This window comes from Carassius auratus, chromosome 40 (assembly GCF_003368295.1).
Source record: "Carassius auratus strain Wakin chromosome 40, ASM336829v1, whole genome shotgun sequence".
In the NCBI taxonomy this organism is placed as follows: domain Eukaryota; kingdom Metazoa; phylum Chordata; class Actinopteri; order Cypriniformes; family Cyprinidae; genus Carassius; species Carassius auratus.
Genome location: NC_039282.1, coordinates 10,455,193 through 10,483,105, shown reverse-complemented (window position 1 = coordinate 10,483,105; position 27,913 = coordinate 10,455,193). Strand labels below are relative to the sequence as shown.

The window sequence follows — 27,913 nt, the reverse complement described above, 5'->3', positions numbered from 1 at the left end:
TATATTTATTCTTACATTGTTTTAAAAAAATGATAGCCTTTTAAAAACCCTAAAGGAGGAGACGTTGATTACTTATTTGTTGACATTGGTAAGTGAACTGTACCATAGTGACCTACTAAACAAATCCAAACAAACCAGCATTAACCTTTACTGTTCTGTAAAGAACATTGTACATGGTCAATAAATTGCTAAATTTGATTGAGGACAGACACTGCTTATCTACCTTGATTCTTATACGTGTCAACTTGCCTTACTATGTGAGAGGTTACACTAGACATGATGAAGTAAGCAGTTCATATGGGACACACAGTTCACTGGGTTATGAACTTCTGTGAATTACTGTGAGTACTTCTACTTCTTTGTAATATACAGCATGTAAGCCATTATAAATCTATTAGCATCACATATCACCTGCTTTCACTTTAGATAAGGGAAGAAATTAAATGGGCCCTAGGTGAACCATTTCATATGGCATAACCAATTCAAGGCGCAGTACATTAGGAAAAGAACCATAGCTGACATGAATACCCCTAGTGTATCGAGTTCATTAAATAAAAAACCTCAGTCCCCACTTGTAAACACAAACAATGTTAAATCCTCTAGTCTTAATAAACTCTCAACCACAGATTCCCATTGTAGTTAATTCAAGGCTAAAAGTATTTATTGCTAGACCAAAACAATGGCCCAGTGCCAAACACCTGACACAAACTAAAAGCATAAGAGAATCGATACAGAGTGAATGAGCAATCAAATGTGAGTTTGAATTAAAAGGGTTCAATGTCTGGAACCAGAACGCATACAATAAACGGAATGAAGCCTGGAAAGAAAAATGCAGCCATGGTCACATTTCACCCATAAAAATCTCATTAATTTTTCATTGGAAAAGCATTCTTACAAAATGCCATACCAGTGCTTGTTGTTTCACAGCATGCTGCTATTGATTTCTGATTCAGAAAAATGTTTCAGATGATCCACACCAAAACAGTCCCGTGGCAATTCGTAACTATTTTTAAAGTTTTCATATGATGTGTATGATTCACATCATATAAATTCTTACAGAGTTGCTACCATGTGATATTGTTTTGGTTCCTATGAGATCAGGCTGTGTACACAGTACCAACAAATTAAAGTTCTCTTAAAGTTCTCATGTGCTTCTTTGAATAAACAAAGGCAGGCCAGTAATTATTCTTGGCTGGTATCTAGTTCACCATGCCTTAAAAAAGACACCACGTAAAAAGCAAACAACAATGTTCTCTGGATTTCACATCCTTAACACAATGCATACCAGTTTTTTATTATTATTGTTTCTATTTATGTCTTTATTTTTGCTCTTAAAATTCTCTAAAGTATTCAGCAGTGTTTTTCCTCACAATTCTTTTTCATAATTTTGACAAACTTAGAACTGTCAGATATAAACTTCGAGTTTATGTCTCTAAATTTCTGTTTTTGTTTCCCCCATAGAATAAAAAAAATAAAAAAATAAAAAGGGTAATTGCAATTTTTCATTTTAAAATGACTTTAATTCTGTGGTGAAAAAAAGGTCAGAATTGGAGATTTAAACTCAGTTCTGACTTGCTCATAATTCTGAGTTTGTATCTCACAATTCAACATTTTGAGAAAAACAAGTATGCATTGTGAGATATAAACTCGGAATTATGAGCAAGTCAGAACTCTTGAGTTTAAAGAACTGTATAGGGAAAAAAAAGTCAAGAGTTTTGAAATAAATAGTCACATATTTTTATTCTGTGGTGGAAAGGGTCTTCCATGTGTTGCAGTGCACATTAGTTTTATTCTCAAGCTGCTGCTGGAGTCAGACGCAGTACACTCATCTTCATTCCCTTTTGTTAAAGACTCTGCATAAGTTTAATAGTATCAGAAAACCAACACAATAGAGGCTTTCTCACTGTAACACTGCATGCAAGAGAAAAGCTTTATTGTGCACCAGAATAGACACGCCAGGCTCTGTGTTCGCATGTCACGCTCAACCGGGTTAGTGTTTTGTGTCAGAACAGGCCATTTGATGTAGCTAAACTCCCTTGAGAGGTGCTGACCACAGAATAATGTTTGCATTCTATGTAATGCATTAGTGCAATACCATCAGACAGTACACTTGTCATTTTGCATACTTCTGAAACGGGGATTCAGGAAACCTTAGACGACCTGTTCTGATCATATGGGAAAAAGAGCCGTGTTGTACATTTAGTGAAGGCTGAGGAAGTGCCTATTGAGTAATCTGATCAGGGAGCAATCTGTACTGCCAATAAACCATTCTTTTTTGGGACTGCACCATTCAGAGGACACTAATCTGCCTTTTCATTTATGAACAAAAATTATTTGTACAGTAAATGGCTGTGATCATTAGTTAATTCCTTTGTATGACATTGTATGCATCAAACACATTGACAAAATTGCCAGTTTAGACACTGTTGTTTGCTTCTGAGCACAGACCTGTGAGTGTTTGCTTTTACTTATCTGCTTTAAGCCATGTGGGTTGACCAGCACACACTCATTCCTGGGTGGTCACTGTCCGGTTTCCTGTTTTGACTGATAACAATAAGGATTTGAGATCAGATTCACTTTCAGACCTGTAAAAGGGCCGTAAATGAAGTTTACAAAAGTTCTTCTGCACCAGCTTATATTAATATGACTCAACTAAATGGTTAAATGATTTTGTTAGCACTTGCGTAACTTGGGTTGGGTGTTGTACCACGCACTTTCCAAGAAAAACAGACGTGTCCTGAGAGTGTGAGCCCACACTGACGTCCTACACATCTGGTTACCATTAAGGTCCACTGACTCCAGTTATTCTCTGCAGGAAACAATCGCACAGCTCAAATGGACCTTCTGAGGGACCCTCCCTGTGCCAAAATAATGCCTGAATCTCAATTGTTGCTTAAAGTGATAGTTCACCCAAAAATATATATATTATATTTTGAAGACTCTTTTAAATTACAGTTAACCACATTGATCAGAGAAATAAAAGGTTTGGAATAACATGAGGGTGAGTAAGTAATGAAAGAATTCTAATTAAACATTGAATTTAGCATATATTATACGCAAAGGATTTGAATATTTGAATCCTTAACTTTCCAGGTTTGCCTTTGTAATATAAATTGAACTTTCTTTGAGATCTCAAGTAAATTGATAACGTGTGATATATTGCATATCAAGACAATGTGAAGGTAATTTGTCTTAAAGCAACAGAGCACCAGCAGCAGGTTCTGTTTAAGCTTGGCTTTATCTGCAGCTGCTGTGTAATTGCCAACACATGCCCCTTTTTGCTTCAACTATAGTCCAGACTGCCCAGATGACTGCTGAGAAACTTTGTACTTTGAGCACCACCATGTGGCTACAGCAGAAACCATTTAAACTAAACTTCTCTTCTTCGTGGAATATCACTGGCAGAATGTGTTATACATGGCACCAGCACCATGCAACAATTTTACCTAAATAAATAGTAATAATAATAATAATAATAATAATAATTCAGTTAAAACAACTGTGGCGTTCTGTGGTATATCTTAGTTTAAATCACTGAAGACTCAAAACATAAAATAGATAAACAACTGAATAAACATCAAATCGCTGTTTTAGGAAATGTATTTCCCTGATGCACTGCAAAAAAAAAAATCACAGCCACATCACAGCTTGGCACGCAATCACATTGCAAGGAAAGATTCATATTATTGCAATGTTAGTCTAGGTCCCAGCATTCGTGTCCAAGTTTCAGTTCAGTTATAATGGAAGGACAGCAGTGACTGAAAGTGATTTCCCTGCTCCAGCAGGAAGGATGTGATAGCCTACATGTTTCCCTTTAGTGTTTTATGAACTTGCATTAACTTCCTCAAGTGTACATTTACAATAAGGCTGAAGCTGCCAGCTGCCTGTTTTACTGAAAGAGAAGCCAATTTTCCTGCAGTGAATACAGAGAGTGTTTGGAAGGGTTTAGAAAATGTAAAGTACCTTTTGTTGTTTGCTGTTGACTGTGGAAGCTGTAACGATTCTGTTCTGGGTTTGCGAGGACTGTCAGTATGCTATGGATTATAGCCTATAAATATTATAAAGGATGAAAAGCGCTCACATGTGTTCCTTGACGTTCCTGGCACTTTTATGTTTCTTAAAAGGTAAGTTAGTTCTCTAATTAATTATCGAAGCTGCTGCACCTTTAAATGTAGTTTTCCATTACTCTTAATAATGCAGTATTGTAACGTTCACAAAGTGACATTTGCATAGTGGAAACATTGTCGCAACTTTCGCGTGGCTTGCGAATGAAAATATTCACGCACCGTTCTTGCTCACGATCTTTCAGGTTTATGTTATAGCCTATTGTGTACACTGTTAATTATTTGACTGTAAATTTACAATAAATTGCAGGTTAATAATTGCATGACTTTCACAGTAAGTTACTGTAACATTTTTACAGTAAATTATTGTGAAATGACAGCTGTATACTGTGACTTCACAGTAATTCTGACATCGCATTACTGTGATTTAGCGGTAAGCTGCTGTAGAATTAATGTATTTAACTGTGAAATTACAGTTGGTGTCTATGTATTACTGTAATTTAACAGTAAGCAGCTGTAGAATTCATGTATTTAACTGTGAAATTAGTGTCTATTATTGTAATTTAGCAGCAAGCAGATGTAGAATTAATGTATTTAACTGTGAAATTAGTCTATCTATTACTGTAATTTAGCAGTAAGCAGCTGTAGAGTTACTGTACATAACTGTGAATGTCTATCTATTACTGTGATTTAGCATAAATGATGGACCAAACAAAACTGATAAAAACAGTGACATAACTTTTATTTTTTAGAAGTAAAATACAATTTAATTACATGAATAAAACACTGGGCAACAGGGATTGACACTGGGTAACAGGAATGTGTGTCAAAAGAGAAAGAAGGAGACAGAGAAGAGAGAGTGAGGGAGAGAGATGTAAGAAAAGACAAAAAGGTGGGAATAGAGAGGGTCGCAGGTATCTCGCTCCTTCCCTCGCAGCTGGCACCTGCATAGTGTGGGTTCTATCCACTATATACAAAAGATAAGAAAGACAAAAAGTTTAAGTTACTCTGTGGTGGACTGACTCCCTGTAAGTATGGTGCTCGCATTGTAACACTAATCCTAAAATGTCTACAATTTAAGTAATTTCAACTATTAAAAAAAATGTGAATAGTACTCTCAATTAATATTAAATCAACAAACCAGGACTCTAATCACTCCTGTTACTTTTACCCAGTCCTATTATTTTTCAAAGGTTAGTTCACCCAAAAATGAAAATTCTGTCAGTAATTACAGAGCACAAATTAAGATATTTTTGATGAAATCTGAGAGCTGGATCACTCCTCCATCGGCTTCTAAGGGTTTGAAACTTGCTGGCCCAGAAAAATGTATTAAAGACATCTTTAATATAGTCCAAGTGACTCCAGTAGCTCAATCTTAAGTTTATAAAGCGACGAGAATACTTTGTGTGAAAAAAAAAAAAAAAAAAAAAACTTTATTCCACAATTCATTTCCTTCTCTGTGGGCCTTGAGTTTTTTCATGTAGTAAAACAGCGTAGCGCTTCTGTGTTATACGTCACACGTAGGCTCACTATTGGCCGACGCTGGTCATGTGTGTGATGCATGTGACGTATAACACAGAAGCGCTACGCTGTTATACTACATGAATTCACCCGAGGCCCAGAGAGAAGGAAATGAATAGTGGAATAAAGTCATTATTTTTGGGGGGGTTTTGCGCACAAAAAGTATTCTCGTTGCTTGGTAAACGTAAGATTGAGCCACTGTAGTCACTTGGACTATATTAATGATGTTTTTAATACATTTTCTGGGCCAGCAAGTTTCAATCCCTTAGAAGCCTATGGAGGAGTGAGACAGCTCTCAGATTTAATCAAAAATATTTTAATTTGTGTTCCGAAGATGAGAGAAGGTCTTACGGGGTTGGAACAACATGAGGGTGAGTAATTACTGACAGAATTTTCATTTTTGGGTGAACTAACCCTTTAAGCAAAAATTGCATGCTAAATTGCATAGTAATTCAACACAGTAGCAATTAATGTAAATTTACACTTAAAACTATTGTAAAGTACTGTAAATTTGATGTTTTTTAGACATCAAGGCATGTTAAAATCAAATAAACGTAAAAACAATTAATTTTACACATTTATTTTGCAGTCTGTCTAAACTCTACATTGAATCAGGAGACACTATAGAACACATTAAAGGGATAGTTCACCCCAAAAATCTTTGGAACACAAATTAAGATATTTTAAGAAATCCGAGAGCTTTCTGTATCCTCCATGGACAGCAATTATTTTACTTTCAAGGCCCGGAAAGATTGTTAAAATAGTCCATATGTATACAGTGGTTAAACCTTAATGTTATGAAGCGACGAGAATACTTTTACTGCGCAGAAACAAAACAAAACAAAATAGAATACCGACTTTATTCAACATTTTTCCTTTCTGTGCCAGTATCCGATGCTGTTCACGTGATGTGTTCTCGATCATGCATGTGATTGCATTGGGCACAAAAAGTATTCTCGTCGCATCATAACATTGAGGTTGAACCACTGTAGTCACATGGACTATTTTAACGATGGTTTTACTACCTTTCTCGGACTTGAAAATGGTTATAACATAGTAGTCTATAGGTGGGATCAGAAAGCTCTCATATTGCTTAAAATTTTCTTAATTTGTGTAGAACAAAATTCTTGTGTTTGGAACATCGTGAGGGGATGTAATTAATGACAGATTTTTCAATTTTGGGTGAACTAACCCTTTAATAGCTTCAGTAAACTTCTTACTGCATAACTACATCTAGCTTAAAGGAACACGCCGACTTTTTGGGACTTTAGCTTATTCACCGTATCCCCCAGAGTTAGATAAGTCCATACATACCCTTCTCATCTCCTTGAGTGCCTCTGTTTGACGCACCCACCGCTAGCCTAGCTTAGCACAAAGACTGGAGGTAAACAGCTCCAGCTAGCATACTGCTCTCAATAAGTGACAAAATAACGCCAACATTTTCCTATTTACATGTTGTGATTTGTATAGTCACAGTGTGTACAAATAACAAGGTCATATGAGACACAACCATCTTCTAACTGTATACATACTGGGAACTATATTCTCAGAAGGCGAAGCACTGCTACTTCTTTGGAGTGATTTACTCCAATTCTGAGCAAACTCTCTGCTCCTCACCACAGGGCTTCTCAGGTGCTGTGAGAAAATCACACAATATACAAATCACAACATGTAAATAGGAAAATGTTGGCGTTATTTTGTCACTTATTGGGAGCAGTATGCTAGCTGGAGCCGTTTACCTCCAGTCTTTGTGCTAAGCTAGGCTAGCGGTGGGTGCCTCAGACAGACTTACGGCAAGCACGGAGATGAGAAGGGTATGTATAGACTTGTCACAAAAAGTCAGAATGTTCCTTTAACACAGATACTGTGTTTCATTAGTCCGTTCTTAAATTGGAACACAGCTTACATTAGATTGACATCCATTCGAAGTCAATGAGCTTCCTGATAAGAGTGCAGACTTGCTGGTTCATGTGACCTCTCTGCCTCTTAGATTTTGTGCCCGTCTCTGGGTTGATGCCCAAGAAGCACCTACAAACAAAAAGACAGAAGAAACCTGTTAGTTTAATTCGTGTGATGAAAAAGGTGTCAGTTCCCAGTCACCACCTTCAGTGGGTCACTGCTTTTGCAGTACAGAGTCAAATTAAAGTTAGCTCAGTTTAAACAAAGGTGTAATTCAGGTGTAAGTACTGCAATTCAGAAAAAAAAAATGCATGGAACTGAACTGAAAAACATTTCCATCACAAACACAGTCAAGAATAGACCTTCACCAAAGTAGAGGTGTGTGATTTACCTAGGCAAAGCATTGGCACACAACAATTTACATAATTTACATGTTCCGTTTGCAGAGGATGGAGTAAGAGCCTGTTGCCTGTCCATCTCCCTATGGCTGTTTCTACTTGTACTCTTCCTCCTAGAATTATTAACCGTTCACAGATGATGTGATAAACATTTCATTTCTTATATCTTTTCCACAATAAAGCACCCAGTTTTCTAGTTGTTTCTGACTTTTTTAAGCTTTGTCTCTGGTCTAATCTGGTCTGGTCTCCAGCACAGACACACAAATTAAGGCCCCGTCCACACTACTGCGTTTTCGTTTAGAAACGGAGAATTAAAACGAATATCTCCGTCCACACCAGCGTTTTAGCTGCGTATAATGCTGTGTTCACACCAAACGCGAATAGAGCGTCTGGCGCGAATGATTTCAATGTTAAGTCAATGCAAAGGCGCGTTTACGCGCGTCTGGAGGTCTCGCGGCGCGAATGGGGCGTTAAGCGCGGCGCGGAAGACGCGAATTGACGCGCTAATAGAGCGCTTCGCGCGAATGGTGCTTTTTGTGCATTTAGCGTTTGACGCGAATTCGCGTCTGTCGCCCGAGTTGAAAAATTGGAACTCAACAGTATGTTCCTGCAGCCTCCGGTTGTGCAGGAATACCCTTCTCCACTCATTCAACAAGGAGGAACGACAGATGTTGTCAGTGAGCAGTCAACCGGAGCTATATGACAAAAGTTCATATTTCTATAGAGACAGGAATAAAAATGACCTATATATATATATATATATATATAAAACATATTAATAGATAAATTGAATATAGGCCAAAGATAAGAAACGTTTCATTTTACCCCAAACGAATTATATTTTATCTTGAACCACTAAAGACACATCAGAGCCAGCGGCCAATGTCAGAAGATCTAGCCGAGGTAAGGCTACTCTCGGCGGATACATGATGACGGAGCTCCCGCTGATCGCATGGAGCTCATCTCCGAGATCGGCGAAACACATTTTTTAAATAGACGCTGTCATTATAAATAAACCGCATATTTGAGTTTAAAACAACTACATTCTCGCCTGAAATACTTTTAAAACTACATTTCATGACACAATAACAGTAATATTTTGAAAATTATCCGAATAAAAATGGCGGTTGAAAATGCTGCGTGAACTCAGCTGGATGAAGCCCCCCATTCATTTTTCTGTTGACGAGAAAGACAACGGTTGCTCCGTTTCACACACACAGCAGGGAAGAAAATTATAAAGTTACTAATTTGAGATGAATTTAATCCACCTTTGCCCAAATCCACAAACACCATAATTTATCTAGTTGATTATAACTGTCATAATACCCACATTAAGGCCACATCTTACCTTATAACTTTATTTATCGTCGGTCAATGAAGAAAATGCTGTGGTAAAAGAGAGAACGCTGTTAGAGTAACTAAGATAAGCTTTAAGTAAAGCTAAAGTTAAATGTTCGACGGTGTATCTAATCAGACATCTCACAGTTAACTTAATACGGTATAATTAACACAACCAACGTCTTTTCATTCAAATTTGCGCGCTTAAACGTCGATGCGAGTCTGCTCCAGCTAAGTTACAAAAACATGACAACAGAACCTACAACTAACGCTAATTTGGTTCATACTTTTAAATTACATGCACTATCATATAAAAAACATCAAATTGATAAAGTTTGACATTTAAACACTTACCGCTGTCTGAATCCACCGAATGAGACCACGTAGATCAGAGAGCTCTGATGACGCTCTGATGACGCTGCCTCAGTTGCCACTCAAAAAAGACGGCATTCACAGTAGTTTCTTGTAAAAGCCCCGCGCCTGCATTATTTTCACAGTAAAAGTCTAAATACGGTATTATATTGTGAATTATCACAGTTAAAGCCTGTGAAGTGGTAATAATGTAATTAACTGTGAAATATTACAGTTATATCTTGTGAAATCCTGGAAAAATTTTACAGTGTACGATTTTCTTGTTCACGCGCTTGTCGGAAGCTCGCGACTTCACTAAAGTCACTTTAAGGGCTCAATAATAAGACGGTCTATACAAAGTCCAAAAGTGCTTTGTATAAGCCTAACTAAAACTCGCTTGTTTTTTCTCATTTCAGTAACGTTAAGTGAACTGTGCTCATCTGTTCGAGCAAGTCGTGCTAAAAGGTTTGTGGCGGAGGGCGGGAGTCTCCAGTTGAGCTGTGAAGTACAACATTGTGGCCTTCCTGGCTGGACTGGAGGATGGTATTTCCAGGAACTGGACCAAATAGGATTTACTTTACTCACTCCCTCTGAACGAATCAAGATGTCCAATTACAGCTCAACAGCTAATAGCACACATCTGTTACTCCATATTCACAACATCAACCAGTCAGATGCTGGAGCATACATGTGCGAGACATCCTGGCCTAATAATATAATTAGCAAAGGACACTTGACATATGTTAATGTGACTGCAGGTATATACACATGCAGGACAAGCTGTTGGTTTGAAATGTTTCAGTTTTTGTTTTCATAATTTTCATGCAATATATTGCTATTAATAAAATGTTTATTTCTGTATAGCAGCAACAGCAGCAGCAGGAGCAGCAGACTCATCAGACAGAAGCCTCTCTCATAGAGTTCTGCTTTGTTTTGGTGCCTTGATGTGTTTTCCTGTTGTTTTGGGATTTGTTTGGTGTCTCACCCGGGATCATCATCCACCACCACCCCCTGTCCCGCCTCACCCCCGAATGTCCTGTGAGACAGGAGTCAACTCCATCATTCTGCAAATGTGTATCATTATCAATTAACGTATCTTTTAAGTTTTTTAATGATTTGTTTTCTTGTTCTAGATGCATATAGAGTGAAACCAAAACAGGAAGTAAGTACATCAGTACATTGTGTGTTCTGATAAGAATCTAATTTGTTTAATCAGTGAATATGATCAATTTATTTACTTGTCATTATTTGTGTAGGTGGTGTATGCAGAAGTTGCACTGAATGATTCAAGGCGGCAGAATGATCATCCAAAACAAGCTTCTGAGCCAACTTTCTATTCCTCTGTGCATTTCTCCTGAACATAAAGACATCTTGCATTTCTATCTCATAGATGTGGGTTATTTTCAATACCAGAGCAAATATAACTGTAAACACTTTGGCAGTACAGTTGAATTGAAATAGAACAGACTGACTTTGGATCCTTTGAAATGTGAATACTAGCGATGTTACACTTTGTTCTATACAGTGGTTGTAAAGCCATACTGAACGGTTATGTTCTTCCAGAAACACTGTCGAATGTTTGTTTGTGTATGTAGAATGTGAGATTGTAGCTGAAATAAAAAGAGATGTATCTATGCAAATGGAACTGGTGTAATTTTTTAAAAGCTTTACACAACAGACAGGTATTTGACACAAAATACATTTTATTTTATAATAAATTCTTAATGGCACATGCCATAACCAAATATACATATACATCATCTTTTAAATGATCTGTTATTTTAATTTGACTCTGTGCAATTTTTATTTTTATTTTTTTTACTTAACATTTCAAAAGCAATAAATTATGACAGTACAAACACATATGCCAACACATTTTATGTCAAAGTTTGTCACTATTATACAAGAATATTTAACGCTCTCCGTAGTCTAATGCCCTCACCAGTGAGTACAGCTGAAAACTAACAGAATCATAAGGAATGAGGAGACACACACATATGTAAATAAATCCTTCAAAAATTGTTCAAAAATTATTCTGGCAGCCAAAGTTGAATAACAAAGCATTTACAAAAAAGGACCTGAAATTAAGAACCATGCTAATGTGTCTGTGCTTTCTCAAGTGTCTTTGAGAGCTCAAAATGAAAGTAGTAGAAAATAATAAGCAGTAAAGAAGTAAATAATTTCCTCTTTTTTTTTTTGGTTCAATTGTGCAAATATATATGCTCAATAAAGTAAGCAATAGCTACCAACCAAGTGTTGAACAAATATACTGAAGTCCTTATTTAGAGAACTATAATATACACTGAAATGAACAGACCAATTTTGCTTTAAAAATATAATAAAATGTGTCTTCGCCATCCATGAAAGCTTATGTTTTCTTTTCTTTTTCCTTTTTTTTTTTTGTCAAAACTCTTCCCCCTTCACCACAAATAAACCTTGGCAATCTTCATCTTTGGTTACCCTCAGGAAAGGTAAATTTGACCTTTTCACATCACTCAAAATAACAGAACTGACTCAATCCTCAGCAGAGCAGTTAGTGTACGGTATTTTAAGGCTTATACTGAAGGGCGGCGTTACAAGAGTCGAAATGACCCGTAATCTCTGCAAAAGACAGTACAGGTGCTTATAATGATACTTTGTAGTCCTTATCTCTTGTAACATTTAATGGCTGAGAACTCTTCAAGTATTTCAAATGGTTGTGTTAATATTGTGCATCTGTTTTAAAAGCAATTGCAGTTAGGCAAGAATAGTTTCAACACTTCTTTGAGCACAACATTTATAATGTTGGAAAAACAGACACATTTGTTCCTTTTTTTTTTTTTTTTTACTAAGACTGGTGTTCATTTCTGTTTTCTAAACCCTTATTGTGTGTTTGTAGGATCAGTTCTTACAATAGTGTTTAGCTGTTTATTATGCCGAACAGTGATAACTGTTGCAATGGAAAGAGATAATGGTCCCTTTTTCTTCCAGTCTATAAAAATCCAAGTCACTGCCTAGGAAGACAAAGAACAAACACAGTGGGTAAATTGTGTACTTTTTAGAGTGCACAGATTCACTAAAGCACAGTACATGTAAACTGAGATAGACCCTTATTTTCTTTTTGATCTGATACCAAGTACTATGTATAACCGCTATTTCTGACATCAATATAAATACAGATAGATTTATATTTGTAAATTTCATTTGGAATTTAGTTTAAGTTTTAGAAATTGTGTTTTTTGTCTTGTTAATTTTTGTTATTTTTTATATTGAAATTTAGCCCTAATTACCATTAAAAGGGACTAAATCAGAAATGATGAGGCTCGTTTACTGTTTATTTGTTAACAACAGTATAGAACACATTTCAGTATTTCTATTGGTTCTGATGAGTAAAAGGAGAAATAGTTCTTACTATTCTTTCCATAGGTAAAGTATATTTTTTATACTATATATATATATATATATATATATATATATATATATATATATATTCATTCATTTCAAATGTTTGATCCACATTTATTTTGTGCTTAATAATTCAAAGGTTATAAAATTAGTACTAAGAAAAACTTTAGATTTATATTTCTATGCAAGATGGATTTCAAGATGCATCTGTCCGAACCTAGCATAAAGATATGTAAATACTGTAATATGCAAAATACCTATTGTCCATGCAGTGGGTTCTGTCAGACCTATTGACCCTGAAAGAAAGGGGAGGGGTTAATTTTTAGTGAATGAATTCCAATCTCTTTACAAATAGAATCAAATGCACTGTTAGAGACATAGAACAACAAATGCATTTTTACTATAAAAACCCAGAGTAACATATGCACTGTCATCATTTCAAAATACGCCCATTCAATATAAAAAAAATATTTGGGGATACAGTACTTACTGTGGAGTGGCTCAATTTATCAAAGCGGAATTTCAAGTTTGACCTCGGTGAAGTTTTGCTCTTCCCATCTAAGGAAAACACAGAGTGAGTTGTTGACTTTTTGTTAAAGTGCCAAAGTAGATGTGTGTGCATGCAAGTATACTCATAGCTATATATCTCATAGCTACAAATATGTGAACACAACTTTTTAACTAAATCAACAATATCCAATTTCCTATTACCGGTAATCGTTTAAATAAGAAATATTCAACAAGCATATATGGATCATGTTTTTTAGGGGTTGGATTACTTTTTGCCATGTAGTTTATGATTGCTTTATTTTGTATTTGAGTACTTAAACTTGTTTTTTTTTTTGTAAACATTTTTAACATTCCAATGTTCAGTTAGAAAGTACACTCAAAAAAAAAATTCTGAATATTTAGTCACCCTCAGGCCATCCAGGATGTAGAGTTTGTCTCTTCATCTGAACTGATTTGGAGAAATGGATCCTTTGCAGTGAATGGGTGCCGTCAGAATGAGAGTTTAAACAGCTGATAAAAACACAAAAATCAACATGTAACCCACACGACTCTGGTCCATTAATTAATTAGCATCTTGTGAAATGAAAAGCTTCATGTTTTTGAGAAATTAATCCATTGTTAGACTTCAAACAATCATTTTCAGATAAAATACAAGTCCTCTATCAATAATATTGCTTTCTCCATTAAAAAATGAAAAATTGAATGAGGAGAGAAATAATTATAGATCAAGCACTGTTTACAAGCAAATACAGTCCAAAAACAGTTCTAAACAAATATTTTAGTAGATTTAATGTGAGTGGACAACAGGGGATGGTCTTTTTCAATGGAGGAAGCATTATCATGGATTATAGACTGGTATTTTGGCCATTTTAAAGTTAAAAGTCATTAGTGATGCATTTGTTTCTTAACATGAAACTTTTCATTCCACGAGATGGTAATTGATGGACCGGAATTGTGTGGATCACTTGTGAATTACTGTGATGCTTTTATCAGCCATTTGTACTCATTTCCATGGCACCCATTCACAACAAAGGATGTAATGAGAATTTCTCGATGAAGAAACAAACTCATCAAGATCTTAGATGGCCCCCAGTACATTTTCAGCAAGAAAATCAGACTCTGTTGGTTATTTGTTAACATTAATTATAAAACAATTTTCAGCATTTGTACTTGTGTTCAGATGAGCTATACTGCATATGAAATAGTTCCTATCACAAACTTGATTCCCAAAAAGTTGGGACACTGTACAAATTGTGAAAAAGTGGAATAATTTACAAATCTCATAAACTTATATTTTATTCACAAAAGAATATAGATAACACATACAATTTTGAAAGTGAGACATTTTGAAATGTCATGCCAAATGAGAGAGCTACACATTCCAAATAAGTTGGGACAGCTAGCAATATGAGGCCAGAAAAGTTAAATTTACATATAAGGAACAGATGGAAGACCATTTTGCAACTTATTAGGTCAATTGGCAACATGATTAGCCTAGGTATAAAAAGAGCTTCTCAGAGTGGCAGTGCCTCTCAGAAGTCAAGATGGGCAGAGGATCACCAATTCCCCAAATGCTGCGGCGGAAAATATTGGAGCAATATCAGAAAGGATTTTCTCAGAGAAAAACTGCAAAGAGTTTGAAGTTATTGTTATCTACAGTGTATAATATCATCCAAAGATTCAGAGAATCTGGAACAATCTCTGTGCGTAAGGGTCAAGGCTGGAAAACCATAATAGATGCCTATGATCTTCGGCCTTTGGACGGCACTGCATCACATACAGGAATGCTACTGTAACGGAAATCACAAAATGGGCTCAGGAATACTTCCAGAAAACATTGTCGGTGAACAAAATCCACCGTGCCATTCGCCGTTGCCGGCTAAAACTCTATAGGTCAAAAAAGAAGCCATATCTAAACATGATCCAGAAGCGCAGGTGTTTTCTCTAGACCAAGGCTCATTTAAAATGGACTGTGACAAAGTGGAAAACTGTTCTGTGGTCAGACGAATCAATATTTGAAGTTCTTGGAAAACTGGGACGCCATGTACTAAAGAGGACAAGGACAACCCAAGTTGTTATCAGCACTCCGTTCAGAAGCCTGCATCTCTGATGGTATGGGGTTGCATGAGTGTGTGTGGCATGGGCGGCTTACACATCTGGAAAGGCACCATCAATGCTGAAAGGTATATCCAAGTTCTAGAACAGAATATGCTCCCATCCAGACTTCATCTTTTTCAGGGAAGACCTTGCATTTTCCAACATGATAATGCCAGACCACATACTGCATCAATTACAACATCATGGCTGCGTAGAAGAAGGATCCGGGTACTGAAATGGCCAGCCTGCAGTCTAGATTTTTACCTATGAGTCTTTTTTACCCATAGAAAACATTTGGCAAATCATGAAGAGGAAGATGTGACAAAGAAGACCTAAGACAGTTGAGCAAATAAAAGCCTGTATTAGACAAGAATGGGACAACATTCCTATTCCTAAACTTGAGCAACCTGTCTCCTCAGTCCCGAGACATTTGCAGACTGTTATAAAAAGAAAAGGGGATGCCACACAGTGGTAAACATGGTCTTGTCCCAACTTTTTTAAATGTGTTGATGCCAAAAAATTAACTTATTTTTCCCTTAAAATTATAAATTTTCTAAGTTTAAACATTTGATGTCATCTATGTTGTATTCTGAATAAAATATTGAAATTTGAAACTTCCACATCATTGCATTCTGTTTTTATTCACAATTTGTACAGTGTCCCAACTTTTTTGGAATCGGGTTTGTATTTCAGCTATTAACTGCGTATAAAACTGCGTATAAATCGAAAATGTTCAGAAAGCACATATGGGTCTGTTTTTCAGGTGTCCACTTACTTTTGGCTGTGTAGTGTATGATTTCTTCAGTTTATTTTTATTGTATATGATTGCTTAATTCACCTGTGGAACTGCGGCACATGATCAGCGGCATTCCGGAGTTCTGGCTTTCCATGCTGAGAGATGGACTGTACACAGATGAAGCCGTGGACGGGTGACTGCTCTACAGGACACAACACACACTAAATGATAGTCTGAGTAAACTACAGTGGTAATTTTAATACTAGTACGATTGCTATAGATTTTCCTAGAACTAGCTGTGCTGCAGTAATTAAACATATCGACGGGTGTCAGGCTGAGTGGATCAATGCAAAGGGCCGTTTAGTGTGTGATAGTTATCTGCAAATCAGCTGTGTACAAGAAGTTTCTAGATGTGACTGAAGTCGAATTTAATTGTTTTCACAGTGAGCTTATCTAAGGTAGTTATTTCAAGAGCTTTGCTGGAGAAAGAATCACTGCAAAAATGTTTTTCTTAATAATTTTGTTGTTTTCCAGCTGACAAACTTTTTTTTACACATAAATGTAAATAATTGTTGTTAGATTAAAGGGGTAATATGATGTGATTTCAAGTTTTCTTTTCTCTCTGGAGTGTTACAAGCTGTTCCTGCATAGATAAGATCCTTAAAGATGCAAAGACTAAAGTCTCAAACCCAAAGAGATATTCTTTATGAAAGACTCATTTAAACACGCCCCCACATGTTTACGTCACTGTGTGGAAAGATTTGCATAACACCACCCAAATGTTCATGCAAAGAAAGATTCTCGCTGTAGTATTGTTGGCATTGCCAGGTCATGGAGATACTGTGTGTTTCATTGTGAAAGCAAAACTACTTTGTTTTGGCCTTCCAAAAATATTTAAAGAATCTGCCACTGATGATTTAAAAGCAAGTTTTGAGCTGAGTAGAGTAGCGCTTGTTGTTTGTTATTTCTCCGATCACAAATGCAGATGAATGTTTTTATGTTAACGTGGTGCGATATGCAATGCAACGTGTAAAAAGACAATATAAGTCATTATAATCCATAATTATGTTCCAACTGGAACAAATGTAATTTAATGGTTTGTAATGGGTTTTATTGGTGTTGTCTTGTCGCACTGGGACACGGCAGCACAGTATGATGAAGGGTGTAACATTTCGGTCACACACTTGAGGTATTCAGCCAATCAAAACGCACTGTATAGCTAACCAATCAGCATACACCTCGCTTTTCAGAACGATGAGCTTGGTAAAAATCAATGCGTTTCGAAAAGGCGTGGCATAGAGGAGCAACAAAAATGCACATTATGTGTAAAATAATGTTTTTTTAACATTAAACCACATAAACACATTGCATTACACCAAATACACAAAATAATGATATTTTTAGCAACATTATATGACCCCTTTAAAACTAAACAATCTATATTTTTGCAGTGCACTCTTGAATTTCCTAAAAGGTCAACAGAACTCTTTTGTCTGTGTGTGTGTGTGTGTGTGTGTCACCATTTCCAGCTCCTCCAGTCCGTCCCCCTCCCCTGCTGCGCTGCTGAAGCTGCTGGTGCTGGAGGAGGATCGGGAGATAGAGATATTAGCTCTGCCGCTACACTCTTTCAGCTTCACAAATGGCCTATAAAGGAGACAGGAATACCCATTGCTAAAAGTGAAGATGCTGGAAAAGGATTTCAACATGAAGACTGAGAACCTATCATCAAATGTCAAAACACTGCACTCACATCTGCTGTAATCGAGGAACTGGAACTCAGAAACCACAATGAAACCCACCTTTCTTTGTTCGGGCAGATCTCTGGTGAGCTCGGATTGGATGATGTCTCTGACCTCACTTCCTGCGACTGAGGTAACACTTCTGTTTTTTGGTCACTAGTAAGACACAGAATACAGTTTATGTAGTGCTTTTCTAAAATAATAACATACTAACAAGGCTTTCACAGACAAACATTGCTGTATTTTCAGCAGCCATTCTGCAGCAAGTCTTACAAGTGTAACATGACATTTCAGAAATTATTCTAATATGCTGATTTGGTTATTATTGGTGCTCATTTTTTTAAATAATTGTTTGTATTATTACCAATTAAAAAAAAACTGCAGCTTATTATTTTGTCAGAAATCTTTGATGAATAGAAAGGTCAATGAACAGCATTTAGTTGAAATGTAATTTTTTTGTAACTTTATAAATGCTCTACTATCACTTTTGATCAATTTAATGTGTCCTTCCTGAATAAAAGTATTAATTTCTTGCTTTCTTTTATTACTAACCCCAAACTTTTGAATGGCAGTGCATAATGCTTTTTACAAAAATATAAAGAAGCAAAAACAGTAATAAAAAATGCTTCTTGAGCAGTTAATCAGCATGTTAGAATGATTTTTGAAGGATCATGTGACACTAAAGACTGGAGCAATGATGCTGATGTGTTTTTTTTTTTTTAAATCAAATAAATGAGACTTGGTGAGGCGGCCTGCAGTGCATAGGCAGTCTTTTGCACACTGTTGTGTGTAAGAAAAATATATAATATAAATTTATTTTAAAAAATTGTGAATTTTTGTTTACCTGCGAGTTGGATGTTTCTCAGTTGAACTCTCTGTGCTGGAGTGGAGTCTGGGGAACAGACCAGAGCGCCGCTTTACAGGACTCTTTAACGGAGATTTTGCAGACAGCACTGGAGGCTGACAAACACAAACACACAAAGATCAGCTCATGCACTACTGCGCACTATTACAATAATATATGAGTTCAGGAAGTTTATACTGAATTAGATAAGAACTGAATCTGAATAAATGAAAGTAAGAGGATAGTGGAAGTACAGTGAAGGTGCTCTTGGTGCTCTCCACGCTGTTCTGCTGGAGTCCTCCACCGCTGACACTGGATGGGACCCCTGCTGTCACCCCAGGACTCTTGTGTTTATGAGTCACCATCGTCTCCATGGAGTGGCTCCTCACACGCATGGCCCTCTGACAGATACAGAGGGTGAGAGAGAAACAGAAAACACATCTGAATGTAAAAACTGTACTAAGTGGCAAGTAAAGAGAATCGGAATCAGAAAGAGCTTTATTGGCAAATATGTTTGCACATACAAGGAATTTGTTCTGGTTTCAGAAGCTTCCATTACTCAGAGACAACATGGATAGTAAGAAACAAAGATATGTGAATAAAATACACACACACACACACACACACACACATATGGAAATTTATATTTCAGTGTACAGTTGTGATATCTAGATGGAAAAGAAGAAATAATAATTACATATTTTTAATTGTTTGTTTATGTTAGTCCTAGAACTAGCCATAATACTGATGATGAAATTAGGAAAACGGAATTGTATTATTATGAACAATCAGTAGGTGGAGCTACACACCAACTTTATGCTAAAACCAAAGGTCAAACAAAGGGTAGAAAACGCTATTCTATTCCAATCTTCATTTTCTTTTATATATTTATTTTTTATATATCCCTTTTATATTTTTTGCCTTTGAATTTAGAAACTTTGCACCTTACATTTAAAAAATATATATGTATTTTAATATGTAATATATTATATTAATTATTATATATTTTATAATAACATTTTCCCCTTTAAAAAACATTTAAACTAGTTTTATTGTTCATATATATATATATATATATATATATATATATGAACAATAAAAAAATGAATATAATAAAAGTGAAAAAAAAATCTACAGAATAATCTGGGAGTCTTGTGTTGTTGTATACATGTTTAATGTATTGTTTCTTGTGCACTGGTCATCTGCATCAGTTCAGCTTGGTAATGATACACAGTCACGGCTGCTGCGCAGATCAGCACTGCAGTATATGTGTGTGTCTGCATAACACCCCACACACACCTCCACCCTGCCTGAAAACACCCACACACAGTAAAATCATGCATATAGTCACAAACACTACACTATATACACAGGCCCTCTAAGAGCCAGAGCAGCTCAGTTGCATACATTTTAATATCCAGACAGACAGGATCACATGCACACAGACAAACAAACAAGTAAACAGGAAAAGTTTTAGCAGTGCAATTAATGTGTATCATTCGTGTCCTACACAAAAATTACATTTAAATTGTTCAAACATTAAGATGTTAAAAACTCGTCTGTACATACACAACTGTTCAAAGGTTTAGGCTCAATAATGCTGTTTAAAGAAGTCTCTAATGCTCACCAAGGCTGTATTTATAGATTAAAAAGACATTTCAAGCTAAGTATGTGTTTCCAATAGAAGTCTTAATATTACAGTCTGGGGCTGGAATGTTTTGGGATATTTTGATGAAAACCATGATTTTATTTAATTTTTTTTAAATAGAAAACTTTTATAATACTATTTTCATCAATTTAAAGAATCTTTGCTGAATAAAATATTAATTCCTTTAAAAAATCTTACTGGCTCCAAAATTTTGATTGGTAATACATACTGTAGAATAATTTATATTATATATATATATATATATATATATATATATATATATATATATATATATATATATATATATATATATATATATATATAAATTATATTATATATAATATCAATTCCCTTAAAAGGGAATTGAGAACACTTTTCAGAATAGAACAAATCCAAAATGCAACATCTTTCAGTCAAATCTTTAGTTGTCTGGGTTTTTAAGTGGTCAAGGACAAGACTTCTCACCTTAAAAGACTCCAGCAGGCCTCCATGACCTCCGTTTTCTAGTTTTTCTTCATCTGTAGTTGAGCCCAGTCCTACTGTGGCTTGTGTCTGTCTGTGCAGTTCATCGTGAAGGTTATCTAACAGTGCTGCACGTGTCCTCTCCTGTCAATCACACACACACACACAGAGAGAGAGAATGACAGACAATGATGTAGACAGACTAATTAAAGTGATAGCTCACCCCAAAATGAAAATTCATTAGTAAATTATGAAATGAATTGTTTATACTATAGTGAATTCTTAATCGCAGGATCTTTGTTCTCACCTCTAGTTTGGCGAACTTGTCTGACTTGCAGCATGCATTTTCTGCGTTGATCAATTTTGTCAGAAGAAATTCCCGGAACTCGGGACCCTGGGAAAGTGTTGATCTCCATCATCTTATGACACAAATCATCATCTCCTACAACAATTAACTGAAGCAATCTTTTATGTTACCTTCTTAAAGACAGAAGGGTTTGGAAGAGGGGGGCCAAATGGAGGGACATCCTCTCGCGCTGTGACGGACACCTGTGAACACGATCAATATCTCAGATCAGCGGGATTGATGAGCATTTGGAGTAATTCAATGAGGTGTTTGACAAACCTTGTACGTGGTGTGATCAGTGCCAGGGTTTTCTGCCTGCACTAACACATAAGCATGAAGGAAGTTGGATGCGATCATATCAGGTACGAATGGTGTGGGCTCTTCCTGGAAGACGGCTGCAACAATGTCATTGCCAATATGTCTCTTCCTCTGAAGCTGAGAGGATATGACACAAGAGGAAAATATTTATAAATATTTTGAATGCAATGGATGTACCAACACATTTTCAGCCCAGATCAACATACAGAGATGAGATTATCGAAATTTAGAAATATGATACTATAAAAATATGTAAAAAAATTTTTATAAATATTTGCATTTTTTACATTTATATTTAAATTATTTTTAATGTGAATTTAATTTAGTACATTTCTCCCCAGTTGTCACTGCTGCAAATATATCTCATCACTATAATTCAAAACTATGAACATTTTTTTTTTAACTGTGTAGTATTTTTACATCATGGTAATATCTTTAAATATCTTTTATTTTTGCTGATAAAAAAAAAACATAATTAAAGTCAAAACTGTCCTTTACAATAATTAAGATTTGTGAATATATTTTATTTCTGTTGTTAAGAGTGAAATATGATCTAAGGGTGTATGAAAACCTTGACAACGTTAAATATAAATAAAGATAAAAATTCAAATATATAAGGAATCAATTATATTAAATAATTACACAATATATAAATGTTACATAATGTAAGATTTAAAAAAGTTTAAGTAAAAATGAACTAATAATTAAAAAAATATATAATAATAATAAACATTAAAGGGATAGTTCACTTAAAAAATGAAAACCCCTTGACTTAATCAGACTCAAGCCATCCTAGGTGGATATGACTTTCTTCTTTCAGATGAAAACTATCACAGTTGTATAAAAAAAAAATGTATGGCTCTTCCAAGCTTTATAATGGCTATAGTTACTATTCAAATCCAATAAAAGTTCAATAAAATGCATTCATACATCATAAAATGTACTCCACTAATTACTATTTTTACAAACCATAGACCATTTAAATTAATTGTGAATCTAAAATCTGCATAGAGAATGTACAAATGGTTAACATTGTTTGTGTCATATCAGTCAGAAAAGCAGTTCTTGGCTTTTTATTTTTATTTTTAAGATAACTTAGTTGTTATTCTTGGATTTAAAATATAGTCACATTTTTTAATTAGCATGTTTTTGTGTTTTGCTTTGGTACCGAAATTAGTACCTATAAACTGTGTTCACGAGAGAGTCCTATATCATACACTAGAAGCTAGAGATTACATTTTACAAAGTTTCAGATATGGATATTTTCGAACGCAAATGCATCAATTTGATTCAGAAGGTCTTTATTAACCCCCCAGAGCCGTGTGGGGTAGTTTTATGATGGATGGATGCACTTTAATGGACTTCAAAAGCTTAACATCCATTGACTGCCACAACCAAAGCTTAAAAGAGCCAGGACATTTTTAAATATAACTCCGACTGTATTCGTTTATAAGAAGAAAGTCATATACACATAAGATGCCTTGAGGGTGAGTATATCATGGAGCGATTTTGATTTTTGGGTGAACTATGCTTTTAAAAATGTAGAAATCATCTGGATCTTTTAGCCCACCTGCTGAATGTCTCCTTCTGTAAAGGGGAGTTTTGTGGAAACGTGAAACATGATTTCTTTCTGACGGAAAGTAGTATAGACAGACTCAGATCCTGTCTGTCCATGAGACACATCCAGACCGCCTCTGAACCTGAGCAACACAAAACCACACGCACCAAACGAATTAGTTCTGCAGAAGCACCGCTTAGGTAGATCAGTCTGATCAAAACCACGCACAATGAGTAAATTAAATAACTTATCCACAGGTGGATTCTTTGAATATGGTTTAAAATTAAAACAAGCCTTTTATGTGTGCACGGCTGAACCTTGGCAGCAGTTTTCAGAGCTTAATCTCCATCTCTCACCCTTTAAAATCCTGCAGTTGAATATTGTCTCCTAAAACACTGAGGAATTCAGTAAAGGCTGGTGTCTCCTCATTGTTCCCGAACAGCTCTTCCTCTGTAGTCTGATATGAAGAGACAATACCAGTGGGGAACGAAGAAAAAGAGTGAGAAGTTCAGTCAAAGTATGTACAATGAAGACAACAAGACTCTCAAGACTGACTCACCTGACCAAACTTCTGATAGATGACTCCAAACTTAAAAGTGTTGTTCACTTCGTGCTCATCAAAACTGACGATCAGTTGCGAAGCCTTGGGCAAGAGAAAACAGAAAGTGAGAAAAAGCACCCACGGGGGTAAATATGTGTGTCAGTGCCTTTCCATAATTCAGGCGTTTGTGTTTGCCATGCCTGACAGACCATGCACAGCCTTGAGATGGTCAAGGCTTCCCTCAAACACACTATGTAGTTTAGGCATGCCAGGGAGTGTAAAGCAGATGGATTTGTGACTCCCCTGGAGCACAGGAACATATTCATTCGAATGACTTGGGTACTAGGGTGAGACGGAGCAAGCCCAGCCCTATTTCACCCTGCTTCCTTGAGTAGGTAAGGTACAGATGGAGTGAAAAAGACAGAAACGCTCACCCTAGGGTAGAGGACGGGGTTGAACTTCAGACCTGTGACGTCATCGCAGAGCAGCTGAAACACACAGGACACATCTGATGTAAAGATCTCGCATCTTTTTAGTGGATTGAGGGAAGTTCAGAAGAGGTCTGCTTTGTCTTGAGAGACTTTTTGAGAGAGACTTTTTTCTGAGAATTTGTGTCCTAATAGAAGTTTGACTGCATACCTACATAATGTAATTGTAGTCTTTTAAGATGCATTCATCTGACCATTTTTTGAATCCTAGTAGCCTTCACTGCCTATGATATCCCACAATCCTATGGGTTTTGGGGGTTGGTTGAAAGAATGAGCATTTATAACTACCTTTCAAAAGTTTAGGACCAGGCAGGAGTTTTTATTTTTTTTAATTTTAGTTTTTTGTAAGACATTAATATTTGTATTCAGTAAGGATGCAATTAAAAGTGACAATTTTGTAAAAAAACAAAAACAACAAAAACAAAAAACATTATTATTATTTTTAATAAAATAAGTTCAGCTTTCATCAAAAAAATCCTGAAAAAATAATAATAAGAAATGTTTCTTGAGCACCAAATCAGCATATTAGAATGATTTCTGAAGGATCGTGTGACACTGAAGACTGAAGTAATGACCTATGAAAATTCAGCTTCATCCTCACAATAATAAATTACATTTTAAAATATATTAAAATAGAAAACAGTTATTTAACTGTAATCATATTACACAATATTACTGTATTTTTGATCACACAAATGTAGCTTTGTTGAGCATTAGAGACGTCTTTCCAAAAACTTTTCAAATATTGCTAACTACAAACTTTTGAACAGTAGCATATGAAGACATTTCTTTTCTATTAAATTTTTCCTTGAATGTCCAAAGCTCTCTTGAACTTGATTATTAGCCATGACATCGGCTTTAAGTGATTGACTTATCTGTTAAGTGATTGACTGACTGGGGAGTAATAGTTTTACACACATTTCTCATGATGATCCTAAAGACTGGTTCGTTGAAATATCACTTTCATGATCCAAATGAAAGTAAAGGCTATTAAAGGAACTGCCAACAAGAACTGAGGATACGCACCTTGGCTATCTGTGGTACACTTGGTAGATGGATGAGGCCTTCAAGTGGGATTCGCTCATGAAGAGTCTTTGTTTTTGACCTAGAAAATGACATAAAAATAAACGCTCAGCTATTTATTATGACAACATAGGCCTACAGTATGTACTAGCAATGACTATATCAGAGGTTCAACATGTGCTGGACATGGCACCTGAGCATGATGCGGAGAGACTCCTGTCCATCTGCCTCCTCATACTTCAGAGACATGATGAGGTGTCCCATACTACTGGCTGTGCAGTAATAGTTCATGTGCTCCTGAGATAGAGAAAGGTGTTTACACAGGCCTCATTTCACAGGATCGTTCCTCACCTATTTTAATATGGAGAGGTTCATTTTCCAGTAGACTGAGAATGCATTTTTATCTCTCAAGTGTGGCGCTGTGGCATTCCAGTCAAGCTCTCTGTGACACACAACTGAGGCACATTAAATATTTCCTCAGACAGGACACTTACTTACAGCTAAAAGGGAATTTTGTCTTTTATTCCGGCATTTTGTGGCCATAGTGCGAATAACCCATTATAATACATGGGTGTTTCTTTAGCTATGGCTACTTTTGGCCCAGTGAACTTACAGTGTAGAAATTAACCATACTGTTGGCATTAACAAATGAATCCTCACATTGCCCAGAAAGTGTTTGCGATAAGCCCGTGAGACGCTGTTACACTCCAGTCTGTAGCCGAAGCCTCCTTCTCCACCAGGGCTCAGACCATCATCTTCCTCTTCACAGAAGCTGCTGTCTGAGGACGTGGGTGTCCCCACCGGAGCCTCGGGATCCTCAATCCAGTATCCACCAAACTGAGGTAAAATGACCTGAGGGAAGGGACCACCCTTCTCCAGGATCTAGACAATATAAATCAGCACATAAAAGTCATAATATATAATGTTCCAATTCAATTCAATTCAATTCATGTTCTCAAACTCAATAACACACTAAAATACATTTTATTAAATGATTCACAAACCCTGCAAGTCAGCAACTTATGATTATATAAATATATCTTATTATTATATAAATATACACTACTGCTTAGAAGTTTGGTTCGGTGAGATTTTAAAATCTTTCTGAAGAAATCTCTTACGCTCACCAAGGTTGCATTTATTTAATAAAAAATAGGGCAAAAACAGGAATATTATGAAATATTAAATTAAAAAAAAATCTATACGAGTATATTTTGGTATATTGTCATTTATTCAATTATTATTGAATTATAATATATTTCTGTGATGCAAAGCTGCATTTTTATCATCATTACTTTAGTCTTCAGTGTTACATGGTGCTTCAGAAATCATTCTAATTTGCTACTGATTTGATATTTTCAACAGTTGTGCTACTCTGTTAACACTGATGCATCTTTTTCAGGATTCTTTGATGTACAGAAAGTTCAAAGAATACCATTAATTTAAAACCTAAATCTTTTGTAACATTACAAATGTCTATATGAAAAATATTTTAATCAACGTTTCATTACATGTATAGCTTTAAACTGTTAACATAGCAATTTTGAAGTTATAAGTGAAAGCTAATGGCTGCCTATAAAATTATGGACAAATAAATAGCCAATGTATGAGATTTGCTGCCAGTGACAACAGTTTAACAATCATTATCAAACAGCTACATGCAGTGATTAACCAATCAGAATCAAGTATTCCAGAGAGCCATGTAATACATAGAGACAATCTGTTCCGTCAAACTCAAAACATTTGAACATAATGAAAACTCGCTAAATTACAAGACAGTATGATTGATTTTTTTGTTTAATTTTGAACTGGTGTGTGTTTATAAGTATGTGTGTGTGTGTGTGTGTGTGTGTGTGTGTGTGTGTGTGTGTGTGTGTGTGTGTGTGTGTGTGTGTGTGTGTTTTCGTGGACTCACATCCTCAATTCGGGGGTAAGGGATGTAGTCATCCTGTAGGAGAGAAAAATAAATTTGATAACAGGATAACACAGGAAAGTCAAACACATATATCATAATGTTTTTACTGCAATGAAAAATACCAAGAGCAGGACAGAAGAATAATATTTACACTAGAATAGGTCTGTAAAAAAAAAAAAAAAAAAAAAAATCTAAGTAACGGTAGTCTGATTATTTCCAGTTTGCATTCCAATAATCATATATTGGAAGTAAAGGTCTAAAAGGAAGTAAAGCATCTGAAGGCCATCATCACTGACCTTTACATCACTAAATGTAAAAGGCACTTCAAATTGATTGATGCTGATTGATGCTGTAGCACTCGAGACTGTGGCTGATGTTTATCAAAATATATTAATGGAGAAGAAAAGACCCCACTCACAAGCATGCACTTACAGACACAATATACTGATATTCAGAATACCAGCCAAACCTTGTATTTCTTAGTCTCCTCAGTTTTGGGAAGCTGCCATGTCCAGGTAAGCAGAAAAGAGCGAAAAGAGGAAGAATAAATGACAAACTAGAACATTAAACCCTGGTAGTCAAATGAGCTCCCCAAATAAAGCAATTTTGTTTACAGTCAATAAAGTCTCTGAACTTGTTTATATTTTTTTCTAATTTAAATTGTTTTTATATTATTTTTATTGAACTTCTTTTTATGGCTATGGTGGCCAAGTTATTTTTTCAAAAACTGTGG

General features: G+C 35.7%; 2 protein-coding genes and 1 long non-coding RNA gene across 16 annotated transcripts in view; 1 reads left to right on the top strand and 2 right to left on the bottom strand.

Annotated features, from left to right (window-relative positions):
• Positions 1 to 3,593: 3,593 nt before the first annotated feature.
• On the top strand, positions 3,594 to 12,424 carry LOC113058553 (uncharacterized). 2 transcript variants are annotated; one of them, XM_026226553.1, is made up of 5 exons: positions 3,594 to 4,124; positions 9,988 to 10,329; positions 10,439 to 10,609; positions 10,705 to 10,733; positions 10,828 to 10,939. In XM_026226553.1, the coding sequence occupies exons 1-5, from the start codon at positions 4,067 to 4,069 to the stop codon at positions 10,927 to 10,929; spliced, it is 702 nt and encodes a 233-aa protein (XP_026082338.1). In that variant the 5' UTR covers positions 3,594 to 4,066; the 3' UTR covers positions 10,930 to 10,939. The 2 variants fall into 2 exon arrangements, with proteins under 2 accessions (XP_026082338.1, XP_026082337.1); XM_026226552.1 differs by having other exon boundaries at positions 3,675 to 4,124; positions 10,436 to 10,609; positions 10,828 to 12,424.
• LOC113058558 (uncharacterized) lies at positions 4,788 to 9,863 on the bottom strand. Of its 3 annotated transcripts, XR_003278006.1 has the most exons (4): positions 9,575 to 9,863; positions 9,231 to 9,268; positions 7,492 to 7,613; positions 4,788 to 5,031 (listed from the first exon to the last, which is right to left on the bottom strand). It is a non-coding gene; the product is annotated as an uncharacterized LOC113058558 (long non-coding RNA). The 3 variants fall into 3 exon arrangements; XR_003278005.1 differs by having other exon boundaries at positions 9,231 to 9,862; XR_003278004.1 differs by lacking the exons at positions 9,231 to 9,268; positions 9,575 to 9,863 and having other exon boundaries at positions 7,492 to 8,020.
• Positions 12,381 to 27,913, bottom strand: part of LOC113058543 (rap1 GTPase-activating protein 2-like) — a 55,208-nt gene continuing 39,675 nt past the window's right edge. For 6 of the 11 annotated variants that reach the window (XM_026226529.1, XM_026226531.1, XM_026226528.1 and 3 more), the window contains 21 exons: positions 27,650 to 27,682; positions 27,181 to 27,213; positions 25,926 to 26,147; positions 25,459 to 25,562; positions 25,269 to 25,347; positions 24,189 to 24,242; positions 23,773 to 23,856; positions 23,570 to 23,670; positions 23,226 to 23,355; positions 21,617 to 21,772; positions 21,469 to 21,540; positions 21,299 to 21,385; positions 20,995 to 21,135; positions 19,136 to 19,282; positions 18,882 to 18,997; positions 18,098 to 18,193; positions 17,819 to 17,942; positions 16,401 to 16,500; positions 13,446 to 13,513; positions 13,213 to 13,251; positions 12,381 to 12,564 (listed from right to left, as the gene is read on the bottom strand). In XM_026226529.1, coding sequence (XP_026082314.1) covers positions 13,243 to 13,251; positions 13,446 to 13,513; positions 16,401 to 16,500; positions 17,819 to 17,942; positions 18,098 to 18,193; positions 18,882 to 18,997; positions 19,136 to 19,282; positions 20,995 to 21,135; positions 21,299 to 21,385; positions 21,469 to 21,540; positions 21,617 to 21,772; positions 23,226 to 23,355; positions 23,570 to 23,670; positions 23,773 to 23,856; positions 24,189 to 24,242; positions 25,269 to 25,347; positions 25,459 to 25,562; positions 25,926 to 26,147; positions 27,181 to 27,213; positions 27,650 to 27,682 — 1,956 coding nt within the window. In that variant the 3' untranslated portion in view covers positions 12,381 to 12,564; positions 13,213 to 13,242. Of the gene's footprint in view, positions 12,565 to 13,212; positions 13,252 to 13,445; positions 13,514 to 16,400; positions 16,501 to 17,032; positions 17,943 to 18,097; positions 18,194 to 18,881; positions 18,998 to 19,135; positions 19,283 to 20,023; positions 20,192 to 20,994; positions 21,136 to 21,298; positions 21,386 to 21,468; positions 21,541 to 21,616; positions 21,773 to 23,225; positions 23,356 to 23,569; positions 23,671 to 23,772; positions 23,857 to 24,188; positions 24,243 to 25,268; positions 25,348 to 25,458; positions 25,563 to 25,925; positions 26,148 to 27,180; positions 27,214 to 27,649; positions 27,683 to 27,913 lie in introns of those variants that run through there. The other 5 variants (XM_026226526.1, XM_026226533.1, XR_003278003.1 and 2 more) reach the window with 4 other exon arrangements.